This window comes from Armigeres subalbatus, chromosome 2 (genome assembly GCF_024139115.2).
Source record: "Armigeres subalbatus isolate Guangzhou_Male chromosome 2, GZ_Asu_2, whole genome shotgun sequence".
Lineage (NCBI taxonomy): Eukaryota > Metazoa > Arthropoda > Insecta > Diptera > Culicidae > Armigeres > Armigeres subalbatus.
Window position 1 is genome coordinate 95,746,014 of NC_085140.1, and position 22,269 is coordinate 95,768,282.

At 40.1% G+C, this 22,269-nt stretch overlaps 2 protein-coding genes across 2 annotated transcripts; both read left to right on the top strand.

The window, feature by feature from the left end:
* The first annotated feature begins 208 nt into the window (after window positions 1-208).
* LOC134214741 (uncharacterized) lies at window positions 209-1,547 on the top strand. Its single transcript, XM_062694065.1, has 3 exons — window positions 209-988; window positions 1,069-1,218; window positions 1,311-1,547. The coding sequence occupies exons 1-3, from the start codon at window positions 934-936 to the stop codon at window positions 1,439-1,441; spliced, it is 336 nt and encodes a 111-aa protein (XP_062550049.1). The 5' UTR covers window positions 209-933; the 3' UTR covers window positions 1,442-1,547.
* A 720-nt stretch (window positions 1,548-2,267) lies between these two features.
* On the top strand, window positions 2,268-21,825 carry LOC134210144 (aspartate--tRNA ligase, cytoplasmic). Its single transcript, XM_062686168.1, has 6 exons — window positions 2,268-2,479; window positions 5,336-5,444; window positions 5,505-6,240; window positions 20,392-20,626; window positions 20,692-21,074; window positions 21,139-21,825. The coding sequence occupies exons 2-6, from the start codon at window positions 5,358-5,360 to the stop codon at window positions 21,300-21,302; spliced, it is 1,605 nt and encodes a 534-aa protein (XP_062542152.1). The 5' UTR covers window positions 2,268-2,479; window positions 5,336-5,357; the 3' UTR covers window positions 21,303-21,825.
* The last annotated feature ends 444 nt before the right edge of the window (window positions 21,826-22,269 follow it).

The window sequence follows — 22,269 nt, forward strand, 5'->3', positions numbered from 1 at the left end:
TAAAGTTCCAAAAAGAATTTTTGTATTTTTCAGGTATTTTTTTACGTATTTTTAGATGCACGTATTTACAATTCAACTGATTTATCGAGTTGCTCGCCCCTCGCACATACTTAATTGCATACAAACTCACACATGGATACTATGACCCACATGGATAGTATGTGTGAACACTCATGTAATGCATGCGGGCGCATGGAATATATACACTGATAAAAATATACACGTTCGATTCATGTGTTTCGGAATATGGATGATTTCAATCGGCTTACACCATCAACTCTAGTGGATTTCACATCACTGAGATGTACTTCACACACGCAGTTCAAATGCCAATGTTTATGTCGTATTCCATACTTGTTACACCACGAATTGATGTGCATACCAATGGATACTCAAAACAAATACAAATATGACCCATGTGTTTCAAAATGTATCAATTTCAATTCTACTACACCATGAAATCTAATGCATTTCATATCACTGAGATGTTCTTCACAAACTCAGTTCAAATGACAATGTTTATAGCCAATTCCATACTTGATACACCGCGATCTCATATATTTATCTAACAAATGTTATGAACTGATTCAAACAAACTTGAGTAGGCATTCGAACCATCTAATTGTGTCACTCTTTCGAAGAGAAAGCACATGTTTCGTATAAACTAACTTTTTTCAGCTGATATTTTGTAGTAATTTAATGTTTTGCTAAAATTCTGGTTAAAAACAAGAAAAATATTAGAATTAAGTCGAGACACTGTAGCCAACGAAATTCATATTGGTTACGGTGGTTGAATTTGATGGGTTAGTACTAAATTATGTTATGGCAATAAGTGAAGCCATTTAACTAAAAAGATCCAAATTACATTCTTATAAAGAATAATCTAGGTACTTGATTATTTATGAAAAGTCTTTATATTCAGCATATGTCTATATGGTAATTCATAGGCAGAAACATCGGATTAGAAAATGTGTTCCTATTGACAGAGGTAAGCTGATTCTACTTTCTCCATGAAAAATATTTTTAAAACCGTGCTTATGAAAAATATTTCCCTTTCCATATAAACAGCCCGAGTTCTGCAAAGAGAGTACACCAATATCGCAGCAATCCAACAAATCACAATTCAACAATTTTTATCAGAAGACTCGAGATCTCGGAACATCGAACAATTCAATGGTCAGAAGCTCACCGATACAATAACCACCATGTTATTACCAGGTAAGTTATTAATGAAACACGACTTTAGAAAATGCCATACTTCTATTATGTCAATAACAAGTATTTTCCTTCATTTAACATCCGTGTAACAGAATGCCTCATCAAAACGTTTAATTATTCCTTCGAAGAGACATGCATACCGGCAAGCTGGAATCAACATATCATGGCCAGCACATACTTCTTGACATTGTGGATGACAATGGAATCGATCGTAGGACAGTAATGAAGCTTTTTGGTCCACTGAAGATGGAGACGGCAAGGATCTGTTCGAGTGTAAATATGCCAACGACAATGACACATGCTATACAAACCCAATGATTCAACTTTATAAATTAGAAACTTTATTTAGCGATGGTGAAGATATTTTATACATTTGTACAAAATTTGTTTTTATTTCATTTCATCCGTCCGGAATTCGATTTACGTTAGAGAATTGAAAACCAATGAAAGATTGTTTTTTTATGTACCTCCACCGTTGATTCGTTGAATGTTATAGCAAAACAATGCTTCTTGAATTTGGTTTCGATCCGATGACAGAAATCGGATTCCGGATGGAAATTGCATTCCTGTATCATTGTAAACATATGAAAGAAAACACGAAATACATTCATTAACAAATAGAATTCAACACGATTATACATCAAATTCATTTAGAAAACAAGCGAACATGTCAAGCCATTCAATCCAAATCCATTTGTTTTACACGTTAATGCCGTGTGGATGGTTCATGGACGGATGATGAGTTTTGATTGAGCGAAGTCGTAAGTTTTACACATGACATTGATTTGTTTTGACAATTTGCGCAAATGTATGTGTAAAACACACGGTCCTCTTGTGTATTTTTTTATAGTGTATGTCGAAAATATGGAATCCATTTCGCTTCCCCCATTGCAAAAATCCATGTGTAGACTCATGAATATAATGCGGAGTTTTTTGTCAGTGTACTGTATTTTCAGTGTACACCGCTACACCGCACAGCAAAATGACCACACCCCTGCGATTGCAAAACACGCATTGATGACAGCTGACACCACTGTCACTCCTCAGCAGTGTCGTCTCCTTCGTCGTCCGGATGCAATTTTCAATCCAAATCCAAAATCCGCGACGTGTAGTTGCACAGAGGGTGCAATCCGGCCGACTTTTTTTTAATGGGAAGTGAAAAGTGATTATTATGCGATAAAAACTCCGGAAAATATCAGTTATCTGTGCACAAGTCTGAGAGGAAAGTTTGTATACTAACTGCGGATCGTTATTTATACAGGTAAATTGTAGATCTGGCCATGAGTCACGCAAACTAGGTTAAGTGTATTTTTGTAGGAAGGTGTTTTTCGTTCGCCGTCTGCTTGAACAGTCTGGCGGATTTTTCCAACCTGAAGTGCATAATTTGGATTTATGGATACTTTCACCAATGGTTTGTTATTATAATACTGATAACTAAAACCTAGAAGTTTCTTAAATAATTTTGTATGAACCAACCAATGTATATTGGAACTGGAACTTATTTTTAACATATATGCTTATACATACTAGCTTATACTTATAGTTTTAAAAATGTTATCTTTATCGCCTAATGCAAGTTATTATCTTTATCGAATGATAACATGCTTTATTATTTTACATAGATTGTATTAACTTGAAATGATGCAATGCCTAATGCAAGTTTAGAAATGCCGTAGAACCGAGTACAGGTATATGCTTTCTCTGATTAGAGTGTTCCAAACTGATAAACAATATGAAAAAAAAAACAGTTGCAAAATTTTGTAATAAAAATTTTTGTGCAATTTTTGTCCCGATAAAATAAAAAATTACAACTACAATTTTTCAAATGATAGAAATTACACTTTGTTGTTTACCGGTTTCCGTTATTGAGTTTTTAGTATATGTATTACGCTGCCGTTCTACGCATAATTGTCCCATGTTACCTTTGATGAAAAAATCCAAACTCGAATCAATTTGTCCCACTGAAATAAAAATGAAGTGATCGTTTGATAATAATGGGGATTGAAAAACGTCGTCATAAGTAGTGATCCGTATTATGTTCTGAAAAAGTATTGCCTAAGCTCGTTACATTCCAAAAATGTTGATAAAATTTTCAGATCTAATCGATCCATTGCGAGGGGACAAATTGACTGGAGTTTGGATTTTTACATCAAAGCTAACGTGGGATAATTATGCGTAGAATGGCAGTACGTATTATTGATAGAAGGCTGAGGCAATTGATTAAATTAGACGAATTGATAATATGTGTTGTGTTACTTTTATGTTAAACATTTTTTATACGTTTGCAATCAACCAACATCGAGTTGTATCTTTATCTTTACTGTCGATTGATGGTTCAAATAAAAGCCTTTTGAAAGTAATAAAATGCAAATAGGTATGTATAATATTGTTTAATGCTATTTATATTTCTAAAATCAGTACATAATTCTACGACATAATTTTTTCAAGAATGATTGTGGGGCACCCTATTGTTCATGTCATGTTCGTAGAGCTTAATCTCTGATGAGAGTTGAATCATTCCGTTCAGTTTGTACATCTGGCAACATACCAACACATCCGTATTATTATGTAAGGCTGAATACTGCTCGAGAGTAGAGATGTCGTAAAATCCCAATTAATCGATTAGTTACTAATCGATTACTCTTGATTCTTGTCGATTATTGAATCGATTAATCATTGTATAGTAATCGATTCAAAATTAATCGATTATCACAACGATGAATCGATTAATCGAAATAATCAATTAATTTTCGACATCTTTGTCGTAACATTCTGATTAATCGATTAGTAACTAATCGATTACTCACGATTCCTCTCGATTATTGAATCGATTAATCGTTGGGTAATAATCGATTCAACATTAATCGATTATCACAACGATGAATCGATTAATCGAAGTAATCGATTAATTTGCGACATCTCTACTCGAGAGCTCTTATCGTTCTTATCAAATTGTGTTATTCGTCGTTTTATTTGAAAGACCTATTATAAGAAATCAATCTAACAGCGTATTTGATGGTTATTATTTTACAATCAATAATGGTTAGGCTTCGCGTGGCAATCATTCTGTTCAGACTAGCTATGTCAAACGCTTTTCTCTCTCGTAGCACACAACGGTGAGGATTAGAAAAAGCCGGTATACTATCCCACAGAGTCATGTGTTGCGTTGTGACGCAGATGGTTTTTCTCTTTCTCCTGGCCCGCGGTGTTCTGAAAGGCTATTTATTCACTCCAAAACAAACTTTATTAGTATTAGTTTCCGGGCCCAAAGTCGTTCATTGGTAGATTCAACTAATCATGAAAATGTGTGTATGAAGATAAATATTTTTTGGTGGAGAATCTGATTATGTCCTTAATTCCAAAATGATTAATTGTTGAATTATTTAAAAAAAAAATCACCCAAATTTTATTAGTATTACAACTTGTCGCAAAACGGGCTTCGGGGCAAAATAATTTGATCCGATTCGTTTCACATCATAATTCTAAACAATGCACTGTTGGGAAAGATAACCTCACTGTAAGATGGCTTAATCCGTTTTTCTTTCGCTTCTCAAAAATTGCGTGGGAGCTACGGTGTGACTCCTTGGCTACGGCAACGAACTACACAGCCGCGTGTATTAATGAACGTTAGTACCTATATAGCGTGCTGTATCTGTTCTACAGACTAGATGGATGCTGTAAAAAATGCATTCATTCGTAGTGAAAACGACGACCCTGACAGTGAAACTGCTTGCTGTTTTGTGTGATGCCGTCATGTAGAGAATGCAGACATGTTTACCAGGCGTAATAACTGATAGGGTAAATGATCCGATAGTTGTTGGTGTGCTTAGTTGCGGTAGTGACTTCCACGCAGATTATATGAATTGAACCCAGTTTCCATTGTCGATCTTATATTAGTTTCGTTCTGTCCCACCAAACGCTTTAAAATGAAGAATAGAAATATTAATTTGTTATCAGTTCAGAAGCAGGGCACATTTCTTATCTTTTTGAAGCTGTTATGAAATAGTGGATGAGTGGCAGCATGGGTCAACTTAAAAAATATCACTAAATGCAATAAAATCGTTAATCATTAAACAAAACTTTATTATTCTGATCTGTTCTGTATTGTCTATTTTAGGAAACTAACCTAATCTGCAATAATGGTTGAAGAAACAATTAAAGAAGAGCAAGAACAGTCGAAGAAAGCTGCAAAGAAGGCAGCAAAAGATGCCGTGAAGGCCGCCAAGGTAATCATAGCAAATTAATACACCTCGATCACCAATTACATATTCGTACTCAATTTGTAGAAAGCTGAACACAAGGCGGTCGCAGCCGCCGAAAAGGGTCAGCAGGAGACGACCGGAGACGAGAGCAAAGATTACTCGGTCGGCCTGTATGGTGTGACCAAAATGATTCAGAGCACGGGCAAACACGCTGACCGAAATTTCGTAATGGTTCACGATTTGTCCGCCTGCACGAAGGACGCTCTGGTGTGGGTTCGGGGGCGAGTCCACACGTCGCGTGCTAAGGGCAAACAATGCTTCCTGGTGCTGCGACAGCAGAGCAGCACCGTTCAGTGCGTGCTGGCTGTAAACGATAGCACCGTCTCCAAGCAGATGGTTAAATTTTCAGGAAGCGTACCACGCGAAAGCATAATCGACATCAAGGCCAAAGTGGTCCAAGTGGAAAGCAAAATCGAATCCTGCACCGAACAGAACCTAGAGCTTCATGTACTGGAGATTTATCTTGTTTCGGCGGCGAAGGCTCAGCTACCGTTGCAAATCGAGGACGCAGCGCGCCCGGAGAAGTCCGACGATCCGGAAGCGTTGAAAATTCGCGTCAATCAAGATACTCGATTGGACAACCGTGTGCTTGATTTGAGAACTCCTGCCAATCAGGCTATTTTCCGTCTAGAAGCGGGCGTGTGCAAACTGTTTCGTGACATTCTGACAGACAAAGGATTTACGGAAATTCACACACCGAAGATTATTTCCGCTGCTAGCGAGGGTGGCGCCAACGTGTTTACGGTCAGCTATTTCAAGGGTAAGTCTCTAAAGACAACATTTTAATAATTGATGCTTAAGGTTCAAGTAGTATTGGACCATAGAAAGAGGTTTCCAATCAAACTATCATCAGTGGTGTGTTGTTTGTCTTTTTCCGTCTCCCGTCAAATTATAACTGTGGTATTGCAACACTGAATAACTCATAAAACACGTCGTTGTTGGTTTACTTCTTAAGGCTCAAATTACCGTCATCCAGTTATTGACGAGAAAGACAGCCACGTGCTCGTACCACCCCCCAGTAATAAAACCACCCACCGAGGAGAAAAAGCAGTCTCCAGCTGGATGGGGGAAGTATTTTTGTTTCAAAACTACATCATCCAATATCAAATACATAATTATATCCGGTGGATGCTTCATTTGGTTGTATTTCGTTTTAGTTTTCAATAAAACTGCCTTCAGCAACATTTTTTCCCAAGAGGGGAAATCGACGATTTACTCTTACGCTCTCTCATGTATAAGAGGGACCGTTGATTTCCCTGTTCTATTTCAACGATGTGAATTCTGTTATCGAAGGTCCACGATTGTCCTATGCAGACGACCTTAAAATTTATCTATAGATCCCTTCATACACAGATTGCGTACAGCTTTAACGCCAACTCGATGCCGTCGCCAACTGGTTTTCATTGAATCGGATGGTGATCAATCCTTCGATTCGCTCTTCGTAGGCTGCCCTAGAGTGACCCTTTTCGGTTACCAAGCTACGAGGGCCGCTGTCGCCTGATCAACCTCGAGAAGGGACGTCACCAGAGCATTGACCATCGCTGATGTCCTACAAGGCAGGGTTGATTCACAGGTTCTTCTTGAGCTTATTAACCTGAACGCCAGTGTTCGATTTCCATTTGTCCCGAGAGGCAATCCGGCGTAAATTTTATTCAGTTCAATCAAAGTTAATTGGCTATATTTCGGGTATTAAACCACTCGACTTGGACATTAATTTACAATGTTCTGAAAACTCATATGTGAATATGTACATTATGTGGCAGATATTGATTTAAAAATGTATTGGAGGTAACCACTTTCCGTGGTTCGGGTCGTGGGTTCGAGTTCCTTCGAAGGGAAGGTGGTTACCTCCAATACATTTTTCAAATCAATATCTTCCACATAATGTACATTAGACCTATTCATGTGTTCAAAAAGTATCAAAAATTCAACCGGTTAGGCCAGTATACAAAATTCATATGCTAAGATAGGCCTTCTGTCAAATTTTCAGCTAATTCGGATAAAATTTCGAGGTGGCTCAAGATGTTTTAGTGTTTTTGGGCTATTTTCAACTTCTTAAAAAAGCTCACAAGAGATATAAACGCCGAAATGTATCGCATCAATCTCTAAACGGAAACTTTTGGTGTGCTCTACAAGTCTTGTGAACATTGCGATTCGTTTACGTTTTGACTATGTTAAAGTGATTTTCAAGTTTTTAAGTGCACAAAAAAACACTGTTTTTCCTTAAAGTCGATGTTCTACAAAATTCTTGAATTTATTTCTAATCATTGCAAATTTATTATATTATTATTCCTCTTTTTTCCTTGGACATTTCAGTATTATAATTGCCAATGTGCGATTCATCGTTAAATTCTTAAACATCAGAAGCTGGACATCTGTCATAAATTTCAAACAATTTCTAACAAAGGGGGGTTTTGTCGTTTTCTTACGCACCATATTAGAGATGGGCAAAACAGCTCATTGCAGTGAGCGGATCTGATCCGTTCAGCTCATTGAAAAGAGTCAGCTCCTTAGATCAGCTCTTCAGTTCTTCAATGCTACATATATTAAAAAATATTTTTTAATATTATTATTTTGATTTTAATTATTGTTCAAAAATTTGAAAAATGTATGTTATTCATCATCCATTTCATCTATTTGCCTCACTTTGAAATTTTTAAAATGTTAAGCTATAGTGAGGTATTAATTTCGTTTGAAAAACCGACAATTTTGAACTAATAACATTTATTACGCTTTTTCTGTCCGTCTAGTTCTATACAAAAACTAACTCAACATTATTTTCTATTCATAATTCTAAGTTACATTTTGTTGGTTACCTTGATAACGTTTCTCAAATCGTTAATTTGAATAATTCAGTCCCTAGTCTCTGATATGTATATGAACCATATCACGTGTCATAAGTTTTCTCTTCATACTGGGTGCAGTAAATCAATGCCTTGTTTGCGCGCGCTTCTAACCATGCGTAGTTGACATTTTCATACAAGCGAGCCCATTCATCTATATTGGTTCCCGAAATGCGAGAGAACTAAAAACAAGAGAGTAAAAAATACAGAGCACGGTGCTACAAACAAACAGAGTGCACATGTAGCAGTATGCTGGCGGGAAAACCCGTCGCAAGCAAAAGATCCGCTCCGTGCAAGACACAGCTCCCAGTTCGGTTCGTTTGAACCACACGGTTCGCTAGAATCGGTCGCGACTGATCCGAATCGAGATCCGTGTCGCACGGATCTGAGCTAGTAGCTCTCGCTTCCATGTCACAGCAATTTCGAGCTGGACGACGACATGAGCGGAACTGAGAGTTGTTCGGATCTTCGGATCTTTTGCTTGGTACGGTTCGTTCGCTACTGCACTACTATGTATCTTTTGTGTGTCCGTTCGTAGCGTCGAGTATGTGGGTATGGGTTTAGAAATAGACGGCAAGCTAGATTATTTTTGCTTGTGTGTTTCTTATTCCTTTCTGCAGCAGAAATGATTTCTGTTGCTTGGCTAGAAAGTACTGTCGCTTGGCTTGATGGTGCTTGAGGTGCAAATAATAAACGATCAGCACGTGCGCGATACTGGGCTGGAGTGCTCATACAAGCTCGCTTGTGTTGTGTACCGCAAGCGCGGTATTTTCGTTCGTGTTGTACAAAATACAACAGCGCGCGTACTCGAGTGCGTATGCTCGAGGGAGTTTCTCTAAGCGCGTGGTTGACAATGATTTCATCAATTTAAAGTGAGCCGCTGAGCTGGGGTTCTTTAAAAAAGATGCATGGCTCATCAGCTCAATATAAGGAAGCGAATCTTTCGAACAGCTCCTGAGCGGAGCGCCCATCTCTACACCATATGAATAAAGAATTAGGTCGATATAAATATTTAAAAACAATATTTTGAGGGGGCAACAACAAAAAATTATGGCAATTTTGAGGATTTTCATTCTTTAACAAATCCGAGAAGTTTTATTGATTTTTTTCCATTTTAATATTTATTTTTTATGGCCTCCCTCCCCCTTGACCTTTCGGAGACCAGCAGGACATAATTTAAATTTGTTAGTAATCAAGTAATCCATGATGTGTCTCTTTTTTTTTTTTTTTTCCTCGTTTGTCGGGTGAAGATCATTGCGTCCAGATTTTAGGACTATTGTGATATACCCTTTTGCTGTGAAATACGCAAGTTATCTCAGTAACATGTTTGTCACTGAGATACATACCTTGGTATCGACTGAACTCAAGACCATCTATTATTGATGAATAGAGATCCTGAGTTACAGTATGTGACTCCCCCATTCTGGCGAGACTAGCTTTATGAAGCCAACCACGTCCTTGGGGGATAAGATCCATATGTCAGCAGACCCTAAAAAGGGCTTGCTGAGAACTTTGAACCTACGTTGGGTGAGTGCACTGCAATAGCAGAGGATGTGTTCTGATGTTTCTCTCTCCTCGTCACAGAAGCGGCAATTTGAGGTTTGGATTGCTCCGATCTTTTGTAGATGGTATCTGCAGGGGCAGTGTCCAGTTATTAGACCGGTGTAGATGTTGAGATCCCTTTTGTTGAGACCTAATAGTTGTTGGGTTTTCTTGGGGTTAATCGTTACGAGCTTTTTGGATTGGCTCGTATGGGGAAGTGCATTCCAGTTTGATGTGATTTGACTGACCATATATTTGTTCAGTTCCATTTTTACAGAGCAGTCTGAGATCCCGCAGAAGGGCTCAGGGCCAATGAACCTTTCATTAGATCCATTCCTGGCTAGCTCATCAGCAATCTCGTTTCCCTCTAGACCCGTATGTCCTGGGATCCAATATAGGTAGACTCGATTGCGTATGGATAAGTTTTTCAAAGCCAGAATGCATTCCCACACTAGCTTTGAGTTACAAGTGTAGTTATTAAGCGACTTAAGTGCCGCTTGGCTGTCAGAGAAAATACATATTTTTGCAAATCTATACTTTCTCCTCAGGCATAATAACACGCATTCTAATATTGCATATATTTCCGCCTGAAATACTGTGGGCCACTGGCCTAAGTGGACAGAAATTTTTGTTGTAGGGCCATAGATTCCGGATCCTGTCAGATTATTCATTTTCGAAGCATCTGTGAAGAAATTTATAGAGCCTGTTGGAACGTTGGTCCACCTCCTTCCACTCCTGGCGGGAAGGAATGAACACATCGTAAGGTAAGTCATAATTGACTACCGTTTCCATCCAGTCACTACAAATTCCTATTGCGGGATTTATGGCAAATTCATTTAATATGCTGAGGTGACCCGTAGAGTAGAGTGGGGCAAGAGTACGCACTTAGTTTTCAATCGATCATGTGGCCCTTATGAAGCAAGCTTCTGCATATCAAATCAGTGTCGATGATTCATATACTCTTCCCTTATGTTACCCAGCGGAAAAAATATTGAAATTATTGAGATTCGTTTTAGTAGAACCCTTATTGCAAGACAAGTGAAAAACGCACTCTTACCCCACCGGTGGGGTAAAAGTGCGCATCGGGTGGGGTAAGAGTACGCATTTATCCAATCATGTGCTTTGAGTATGTATTAACACAAATAAGAGTTAATAACATTTAATTGATGTTTAATAAGCATATATTAGGGAATGTTTAAAGATTACGTAACTCTTAAAGGGGGAGGGGGTCCTAAAAATGTGCACTTTCATACGAAAAACCATTGTTTTTTATATATACAAAAAACTACAGAGGTAAAAGTATACCAGGTTTCGTGTGGCGTAAACAAAGGCATTTTCCTTAAAGAAAGTCCACCAATCACGTAACGTACAATTTGGCTATATCATCACCCCTCGCCCCCCCCCTCCCTATCTTACACTATTTGTATGAATCCTCTAAAAATTATATAGATCGTCACACATCTCGCAACCCTCCCAGCTAAACCTTGCGTAATTTATGAATGTTTCTTTTGATTAAATGAAATTATCATTTAGATGGTGTTTAGAAATTGTGTTTTCGTACTATTTTTAGGTGTACAACTAGTCCTAATACAATTTCATTATTTCGCTTCAGTGCTTTGTTCGCTAATTCCTTTCTAACACCGAATTACTTCAACTTATCCTAAAAACTTGTGATAATTTCGAATTCTGTCCCTTTTTTCTTAGTTGTGGATCTTTACGCTTTGGAAGAAGTCTTATTTCGGCCGGAGATACGGGTTTGACGTCATAACTTGAAGATTCATATGCGTACTCTTGCCCCACCGGTTCCTGCGTACTTTTACCCCACAGTCCCAAAAATTATTCAAGTAATGGTTTTGACTTCTTGGAAAACCAACCGGATTGGTATTCTGTACCATAAAGTACTCTATACAATAGGTTATCGAAATGGTATAATGTTCACCTGATTGAAAGTATATATGGTAATGAAACACTAGTTGCGGAAATCAAATTATTTTTAGCAAAATGACAGAAAAGTTATCTAACTCCATATCTCCCTTGTTGTTTATTCAAATCGTTTACAATTACACTTGATAATAGTTGGCCAGAATACCTGTCAAACTGATGCAGTGCTGCTAGTTTATCTTTTTTTATTACTTCAAAAAATCGAAAACGTACTCTTACCCCACGCGCACTCTTGCCCCACTCTACTCTAAGGTCTCCCGACAGCAGTGTTTTTGTTCTCTTTAACCTTAGAGCACTTTTTTCCGCTTCCAGCTTTATGAATTGATCTAACCGGGGCAGGTGAAGCATTGCGTCTAGGGCCAAAGTGGGTGTACTACGAACTGCACCAGTGATGGCTATGCAAGCGGTGCGTTGGATTTTGTTGAGCTTAGCCCTTGCAGCAGCCTCATTAGTTTTAGGCCACCAGACAAGGGAAGCGTAAGTTGTCCTGGGACGGACAATGGTTTTATATATCCACATGATCATACTTGGTTTTAGGCCCCATCTTTTACCAAGGGTTTTGAACAAACCCAAAGTGTATTGAGACCTTTCTGCACAACTGATTGGAGATGAGAGTTCCAATTAAGCTTTGCGTCGAGTATGACACCTAGATATTTTACTTCACTTGAATAAACTAATTGTGTTTGATTCAAGAAAAGGGGTTTCAGTTGTACCTTTCTCCGTTTGGTGAAAGGGATAATGGAAGTTTTGTAGGATTTATGCCTAGTTGATACTTTTGACACCAGGAAAAAGTGTGATTTAGGGCAGATTGCATTCTTTCCACGATAACACTTTCGAATTTGCCTCGTACAATAATGACAACGTCATCAGCATATCCAACCACTTCGAAGCCTCTTCTCTCTAAGCTGTCTAGAAGCTCATCCACCACCAGTGACCACAACAAAGGAGAAAGCACTCCGCCTTGAGGACACCCTCTTGTTGCTTTAACAGTGATGTATGAACCGCTAAGCTCAGAGGAGATTCTCCGATTAGCTAGCATAGCATGTACCCAGGTAACAATGCATGGGTCGAATTTTCTCCTCAACATTGCTGACCCTATAGACGAATAAGAAGCGTTATCGAATGCGCCCTCAATATCAAGAAATGCTACAAGAGCAATTTCTTTTGCATTAAGTGTTTTTTCGATTTTTTAACTACCGTATGTAGTGCCGAGATCGTAGATTTTCCACTTTGATAAGCGAATTGGTTTTTTGACAAAGGCATTGCTTTCATAAATTTGTGATTTATGTACTCGCATAGTACCTTTTCCATAATTTTGAGCATTACAGAGGATAAACTTATCGGCCTGAATGCTTTGGGGTTGGTTTTATCTCTTGCCTGCCTTCGGAATGAAGACAGCCCGGATTTGACGCCAATCGTTAGGTATGTGCCCCAAAATCAGACTCGCCTTAAAAATCTCAACCAGGTGGAACCAGTGTTTTCTCCTCTTTTGGATCAACACTGGGAATATTCCATCCATGCCAGGAGACTTAAATGGCTCGAAAGATCTCACAGCCCTCTCAACCCTGGCCCGAGTGAAAGCTTCCTTTGCAACCTTTATTGCGTCTTTTTAGATCCAGAAACCCATGATTGGATCTCTTGTGGATCTGAGACAGCAATTCCAGTGCCTTGGTCGCCGATGCTCGACTCAGGGATTGAATCAGGAAGTGGATCTTTAACAATTCGCTCAGTGTATCGCTAGGCTCTACAGTGAGCGAACCATCCGTCTTTCGGAGGCTACCCACACCATTGGAGTGGTCTTTTGAAAGAGTTTTTTGGAGTCTGGCCACTGCGGTTGTATTCTCTATGCTTCAACACATTAGAATCCACGATTTCCGTTTGGCTGACCTTATTTCTTTGTTGTAGTTCGTCAGGGCCTTTCTGTATAGGCTCCAATCGCCGGTTCGCTTAGCACGGTTGAACTCACTACGCGCAGTTTTCCTAAGCTTCTCAAGAGTTTTATTCCACCATGGAACGTCTCTACTCGAACTAGTTGATTTAGTTGGACAGCTCTCTTGGTAGGCGTTAAGGATTTTGTTTTTAATGGATTCGGACGCATCTTCCAATTGTGTTATGGACTTGATGTGACTTTCTATGATGTACTCTTCGGATCGTAGGATAGCTGAGTAGGATTTCCAATCAGTTTTCTTAGGATCTTTAAACGTTTTTTCCATCGTTAGACCCCCTTCCCATTCGAAGATGATGTGTTTATGGTCTGACATTGATATTTCTTAAGAAACATGCCAGTTTTTTATTTTATCAGAGATAGACTGACTACATAGAGTCAAGTCCAAAACTTCCTGACGAATGGAGTTTTCAAACGTGGGCTTGTCACCAACATTACAAATGTCAATGTTCTTGGAAGAGAGAAACTGTAACAGGTACTCACCTCTGGTGTTTATATTGGTACTTCCCCATACGGTGTGATGTGCATTTGCGTCGCACCCTATGACGAAGGGGATGTTGTGTCGGTGGCTGTAGGCTACGAGCGCAGCTATTTCTGGAGGAGGGATTTCGTCCACGTCACCTGGGAAGTATGCCGAGACCACCAAGATCTCTCTACTCCCTCTGGCGGAAGGTACCTCCATCCTGACCGCTACGATGTCCCTTTTATGAATTCTGAAATTGGAAAGTATTTACAGTTGTTATGTAATAAAATAGCCGCTCTAGGAGAAAGCTGGCTGTCATCATATACCAACTTACATGAGTGTTGTGGAATACCTTGTATTCTGGATTTATTGACCCATGGCTCTTGAATGAGGGCCACGGTTAAATTCTCTTTGGTGAACCTCCGACAGAGCACACACGTGGCGCTCTCAGCATGGTGGAGGTTCACTTGCAGAACTTTAGTCGCCATTTCCGGGTTCCTGCTTTTTCCGGACGACGACTGTCCGGCTTTGGATGTTGCGGATCATCAGGATGTCGTTTGATGTTACAGTTTGGGTTTTTCTCTTCCTGTAGCAACCTGGCCCGCCAGTTTCGCCTCTGTGGTCAAACTGTTGCTTTTTGCACCCCTTTGCCCTGTTTAGATACCTTTGGTTTGGTACCACTAGAGCAGGGGTCGCATGTAAGCTTCGAGCTTTTCCTTTAGAGGCGGACAGACTAGCCTTTATGGTGCTTTTGGGGTGAGATTTACTAACCTCGCCCGAACCGGAGGTTTCCTTAGATTTCTCTTGGGTCGGCCTTCCAGTTAGCCGAACCTCGCTTGAACAGGAGGCCTCCTCAGATTGCTCTTGGGTCGGCCTTCCAGTCGGATTGGCGGTAGCGGCAGTCGGTTGATCTGTAATCTTCCTTAGTTGGATTTCACCAAATCGGTAGTTGAGGGTGTATTTGGACTTCTTCAACTTTTCCATCGACGCACCCTCTACTGTGAAGATCCATTCAACATGAATATCTTTCAGAATGGATCGTTTCACAATACGCCAATTAGTTGTTGTGATGTCATTTTGGCTTTCTATGAGAGCCCTTATTCGGTCGTCATCATAGCTGGAGCTTTGTGGGAAGAATGCTCGGATCATCTCTGGACGTGGAATCGCCACTTCGTCCATTGCCATCAGCTCTGCACCTTCCCAGGGTTTCATGGATGGGGATATTCTCTTTAACCACTCAGCAGTCTCTTGATCCTTACAGATTAGAACCATGTAACCGGACTTGTAGATGAGGTTGTTGAATTTGGGTTTTATTGGCTCGTTTCGCTGTTGAACTACTCTGAGCAGGAGTGTTTCTTGTAGAAGGTCTAGCTAGGCTGTAGTGAGTTGGACGGTGGGAAAGTCTTTGGGTATTATCCCGACCTTCACGCTTTTGGCCATATCACTGTAGCTGATACCAGCTGTTTTCCTCATGGGTGGGTTTTGTTGTCCAGACACGTTTTTCTGAGGCGCGCGATTTGAGGACTGTTGGGCGCGCTCTCTCGGATCTAGATGGTGCTTCACCCTTTTTTGTTTGGGGTCCTCTGTGGCGGATTTGTCTAGGTCGTTTCTCGAGCGTTTTGAGGAAGTGGGCTCGCTCTCCTTATTCAGGATTATGGACAAGGCCTCATTCCGGTCTTTTCCCTTCTCCCGGAGAGTTCTAAGCTGCTTCCTCTGCGAGCGTGTGAGTGTGGGGATTTTCTTTCTCGGAGCACCCTTGGCTTCCGTAGAACCCTTGTTATCTTCGGATCCTTTGCTACTTGCTAAAGATTTTTGGGGGTTGATGACGATCCTTATACCATCATCTTCGTTATCTTCCATGTCCAGCAGGTTGGAGTCGGTCGATGGGGGGGGTTGTAGATCTGGATCAGCTTTGTCGAAACATGTGCTGCTCCGGGAGATAGGATGATGTGTCTTAGAAACGGAAGTTTGTTATATTGTTAAATAAAATTTTCATTCCACTACCAATGTTCAAACCTATCAGACGTATTTCATTACAACAGGTTATGTGCCCAGGACAAATGTTATAACGGAAGAAGTCCTGAGGAAGAATCATTTCAAGGTAATGAATAATTTTTATGAAACTTTTGTATAAAGATGAATTCGGTCGCTGGAAGCACAGGATGGGGGGATGCTGAAGCGGTGCAGTACCATCTGGATCAAGCGCAGGAAGTACTTTTCGATTCAAGATTGGTCGTGCAGCCGGCAACAGCAACATCTATTGAGAAACTGAAGAGCCGAGAAAACTACGTACCATGGGCGTTCGCTATGAAAATGACCCTGATACGAGAAGGTTCCTGGTGTGCTGTAGAACCAAAGACAGGTCAAGTGGTCGACGAAGCTATTCAAATGCGAGCCTTGTCGACGATCTGTTTAAGTCTTGAGAAAATCAACTATAGTCTGGTTATGGATGCCAAAAATGCTCAAGAAGCCTGGATCAAATTGAAAATCCCCTTCCAAGATGATGGCATATACCTACAAGTCACAAGCTAGCTGAAATCAAATTTCCAGTACCTGACGAGTGGTTGGCTTCACTTTAGCTGATAGGATTGCCGAAGTATTATACTCCGATGGTAATGAGGTTGGAAGCGTCAGGTCAAGCTTTGAAGGCAGATGCCGTACAATCGAAAATACTGCACGATGTTAAAATGAAACAAGGTCCACGGAGCGGAAGAGATGAAGGAGCATTCTATAGTGGAGTGGAACGTGAACAACAACGACGACGGAAGAATTTTAGCTCGGAGAAAAACAAAAATGATCGCACGTGTTACAAGTTACAATTATTGTCAAAAAGTGGGACATTATGCAGCAAATTGTCCTGAAAAGCTCAATTCAAAGAGCAGCAAGGGAAGAGCTATGTGTGCGGTTCTAGCAGTTGGCAATGTAGACCAAGACGAATGGTACTTCGATTCTGGTGCCACCACGCATATGGCAAGACCTGGATGGAATCTTCAAGAGAAGCAGGAGATCTCGTGTCAAGCTGGAACTGCAAACGAGAGTAATATGACGGAAGTGATGCGACTAGGAAGGTTTTTGTTTATACATTGCAATCCAAAGATCAAGTATTTGAAGTATATGAGGTTTTCAAAGTAATGGCTGAACGATTTTTGGCTCTTCCGACATGATGCATGAAGTCGAGATGTAAAGATAATTAATGAAGGACAATTTGATGGACACATCGTTTTCGGATGTAGTGAACGAATCGGGAGAACTGACACCGGATGTAGAACAGGTTAGTGAAGTTCAGGAGATAACAAATTGCTACACGATGATTACAACTGCAGTTCGGTAAGTGATTATGAAGACGCCGTAGAAATCGCGCTCCTACCACAAATAATTAGACCAGCTTCTCCAGAGCATGAGTTTAAGCGCAGTGGTCGGGAGCACCGCCACTCAGGCAAGTACTCAGATTTCGAAACTTATAGTACGTTTACTGGCCAATTTGTATCGCTCAACAGCTAAAACCGAAAAGCTCTGGAAGTGCTAAAAACTTGAAGTTAGATGAAAATGTATCGTTGAGTGACCCAACCACTTACAAAGAAGCTTTAAGTAGACCCGATCGGGAACAATGGATACAAGCGATGACAAGACAGATACTTGACAGAGATGGTATCGTTGAAGTCCAATGAAACATGGGTGTTGGAAAATTTACCAGACGGTGGCAAAACTATCAAAAGTAAATGGGTGTTTAAGACCAAGCGCGGATTAGTTGGAAAGATTGAACGTTACAAAGCACGATTGGTAGTGAAAGGATGCTCGCAGAGACCGGTTATAGATTATGACGAAGTGTACGCCTCAGTTGTACGATACTCGACGTTACGATATCTAAAGGCATTGGCAGTGAAGTTCGGTTTAGAAATTGATCAAATGGATGCGGTAACAGCATTTTTGCAAAGTAAGATCAATGGTATGCCGGCTTCAAAGGTCACTTTACGGTTTTAAGCAATCCAGTAGAGTCTGGAATCAACAACTGGACAAAACGTTGCGCAAATTCGGATTATAGCAATCAAAGACAGATTCCTGTTTGTATTTCAAGATAAATGGCAATAAAATGTGAACGATTTTCTCTTATTTACCAATGACGCAAAAATAAAGAAAAAGTTAAAGAAATTCTTGTGCAGCGGTTTCAAATGAAAGATTTAGGCCAAGCAAGATATTGCCTAGGACTTCAAATAGAAAGAAAGAGCACGGAGAATTATTACTGGACCAACGAAAATACATTGAAGAAGTATTGCACAGATTCAATTTATCAAACAGTCATCCCGTTTCAACACCATATGAACCCAGCGATCAATGGAACCACAATCGGTAGAAGAAAAAAAATAAATGAAAAATATCCCATATAAAGAAGCTGTCGGATGTCTGCAGTACATAGCCCAAGCCACTCGTCCAGATATATGCTTATGTTATATGTTAGTCAGTTTAGCAGTGATCCTGGCTGTAAGCATTGGGAAGCCGTGAAACGAATTTTCTAGAACATTAGGATTCATCTTTCGCGTCGCCAAGGGTTTCACCGATGTTTATTGCTTGAAATCACTGTACAGTTCGCTGGTTCGATCTACGCTGGAATATTGTTCCGCTGTATGGCATCCTAATTACCAGAACGGATCAGTAAGAATTGAATCTGTTCAACGCCGCTTCATTCGTTTTGCTCTTCGGTTGCTTCCATGGCGAGCAGCCGTTATAGCAGTTAGTTGTTATAGCAGCCGTTGTCAATTAATTAATCTTGAAAGCCTACAATTGCGGAGGCACATTGCACGGGCCATGGTCGTTGCTGATACGCTCCAAGGCAGAATCGACTGCCCTGAAATTCTGGAATCAGTAAACTTGAACGTTCGACCTAGGGCACTGCGAAATAACGGAATGCTGAGGATACCTTTTCGAAGAACGAATTACGGACAACGTGGAGCGATGGTGGGTCTACAGCGGGAATTCAACGAAGTTGCCCCATGTTTTGATTTTAATCTATCCCGACAGACGATTCGTCGTAATTTTACAAGGGCTTATTCTGCCATGTTTCATAATTAACGATGATTTTATTATAATTACTTTTATTAGTATTAATTAGGATAAGCATCATTAGGACCTAAGTTGTCTGTTGATGAATCAAACAATAAAGACTAAAGAATAAAGGCAATCAACGGTAGCTTTGTCATCATGCGACGCAGAATATATGGCCGTATCGCGAACCATTCAAGAAGCACTTTGGTGGCAGACATGCTGAAGCAAATTTTTGAAAAAATTCGTATCCAGATTCTATGTGATAATCAATCTGCCATCGCCATAGCCTGTGGATATACGCCAAAACATGTGGATATACGTTACCATTTTGTTCACGAATCTATCGAAAGCGGATCAGCGACGGTCAGCTATGTAAACACTAAAGACCAAGCAGCAGATAGATTTACAAAGCCTCTCGTTCAATCTGGGATTGCTCATATGAAGCGAATCATCGGAATCAAGGATTAGGGAGGAGTGTTAGTAATCAAGTAATCCATGATGTGTCTTAGAAACGGAAATTTGTTATATTGTTAAATAAAATTTTCATTCCACTACCAATGTTCAAACTTATCAGACGTATTTCATTACAATAAAATTAAATATTTGTAACAGCCTTTTTTCATACAAAAAAAATCTGACATGGGGGAGGATGAACGAAAAAGCCAGAAAAATTGCTCATCTTGCAAGTTAATGTCTAATTTTTGATTAAATTTATTTATTTCAACATAGTACAACATTACCTACATTACTTATGATACTTTCACTATAATACTAAAAATATTTAACTTTCACATTTTTCGACGAGATTACACGTTTTATAGAAAGTGTGTTTCGGATAAGAAACAATGCTGAAAAATATTTAACCTTGCCATACTCTACCAAAATAATATTTAATCATCAAATCGAGTGACAATAACGTAGAGCCAAATTATTCCTACAACAAAGTCATAATCTCCACATTTCAATGTATACGATGCTCAAAAACGGCCCTGACCCACCTTACCCCGTGACCCATCTTGCCCCATCTTACCATACGTAATAAATGTACGACCAGAACTAAAACATATCGAATAATCTCGTTTGATATGAAACGTGTTTGCCTAATTTTAACGATTTGGCTTTGTCAATTTTCCGCAGACTCGGCATATTTGGCCCAATCTCCACAGCTCTACAAACAGATGGCGATCGCAGCCGACTTCGACAAAGTGTTCACGGTTGGCGCGGTGTTTCGCGCGGAGGATTCCAATACGCACCGGCATTTAACCGAGTTCGTTGGTCTCGATCTGGAAATGGCCTTCAAATATCACTACCATGAGGTTTTGGACACCATCGGCAACACCTTCACGGAAATATTCAAAGGACTGCGCGATAAGTACGAAGAATTTGAATATATTAAAAAAAAAAACTGGTTAATTAATTGACATTATCTATATTCAGTTACGCTCGTGAAATAACGGCTGTTGGTCAGCAGTACAACGTTGAACCTTTTAAATTTCTGGAACCTCCACTGAAGCTAGAATTCGCCGATGCTGTCACTATGTTACGGGAAGCCGGCGTCAGTATGGATGACGAAGAGGATCTTTCGACGCCAAGTGAAAAGCTGCTCGGTAGATTGGTGAAGGCAAAGTACGACACCGACTTCTACATTCTGGACAAATTCCCTCTGGCGGTGCGACCCTTCTACACGATGCCCGACCCAAACAATCCCAAGTACTCTAATTCGTATGACATGTTCATGCGAGGCGAAGAGATCCTGTCCGGTGCACAACGTATCCACGATCCGGAATATCTAGTTGAACGCGCCAAACACCACGCGATAGGTAATATTTGAAAAGTTGTCTTCCATTTGAGTCAACCAATTCATTAACAAGAATCGTTTTCCAGATATTTCAAAAATAGCCGCCTACATCGAAGCGTTCCGTTTCGGTTGTCCACCACATGCCGGCGGTGGAATCGGTATGGAGCGCGTCGTCATGCTGTACCTGGGCCTCGACAACATCCGGAAAACGTCGATGTTCCCACGCGACCCGAAACGACTTACGCCCTAAGCATGATGACTATGGCTAATATCGACAGCACAGTTCCCAGTTCATCGTTTTGTTTGTGTTCACCTATCGTTCCATTCCCCGTATAGGTATTTTGTTTTCGAAGAATTCCAGATAGTTTCAGGTTTGTTCCGCCACGTACATAGAGTGTCCGTTGGAACGTTTTTGAATGCGCGAGCGCACATCCGTTTTATTATTTATTGCTTATGAGGGAATCGAAAATGTCACAGACTGCGTCGATCACATACGAACAGTAGAATAAAAAAGACTTCAGATTTTCTTTGAAAACTGATATTTAACATCGGCTATTAGACAACAAATCAGAGGAAATCGGTACGAACTGAATGGATACTTAACCGGAACCTGAAATGCAAGAGAATGAAACAGCTTCCCTTAGAATAGTGATTGTGAGCAATAGCATGCCGGCAGAAGAGCGATCAAACTTGCAAGAACTTTTCCAATGTCTGAGGTGAACGTGATCTAAATAATAGATAATAAATGATAAATACAAAATAATTGCTACTTAGATTTTGGTGTATCGCTGCTTGAAAAGAACATCCAATTCTACTTGACATATCGGTTCAACTTGGTTACCTCTCATAAGACGTCACTTTTCCACCTTTACGTATCTTGCGTATTTCGTTCTCAACAATAAAGCATTGAAGTGTCTGTTAGGTTAGTATTAGTTCAAAGTTGTGGAATTGAAAGGAACGGTACTATCTTTTAGGCACTGCACAGCGATGCCAACGAGTGCCACTACCAGCAAGTGTCGGTTTAGAAAAATTCTGGCAGTATTCGGATGCTATAGCTATAACTATAGTTGCCAATATGGTATCAGAACGTCGGCTCCAGGGGCACGTTCACCTCAATTTGGGAGATTTGTGCCATAGCAGTCTTCAGTGAAAGGATCCGAAACAAATACCAAGACGCGGAGATTCGGTACTCTGACGGATCTAAGGCTAATGGTTCG

Bases quoted from the DNA above. Each gene is read 5' to 3' on its own strand.
- LOC134214741 (XM_062694065.1), top strand. From the start codon at position 934: ATGGTAATTCATAGGCAGAAACATCGGATTAGAAAATGTGTTCCTATT. The intron at 989-1,068 runs GTAAGCTGATTC...CCATATAAACAG, and splicing joins ATGTGTTCCTATTGACAGAG to CCCGAGTTCTGCAAAGAGAG. The intron at 1,219-1,310 runs GTAAGTTATTAA...TCCGTGTAACAG, and splicing joins AACCACCATGTTATTACCAG to AATGCCTCATCAAAACGTTT.
- LOC134210144 (XM_062686168.1), top strand. From the start codon at position 5,358: ATGGTTGAAGAAACAATTAAAGAAGAGCAAGAACAGTCGAAGAAAGCT. The intron at 6,241-20,391 runs GTAAGTCTCTAA...AATTTTCCGCAG, and splicing joins TACGGTCAGCTATTTCAAGG to ACTCGGCATATTTGGCCCAA. The intron at 20,627-20,691 runs GTACGAAGAATT...ATCTATATTCAG, and splicing joins TTCAAAGGACTGCGCGATAA to TTACGCTCGTGAAATAACGG.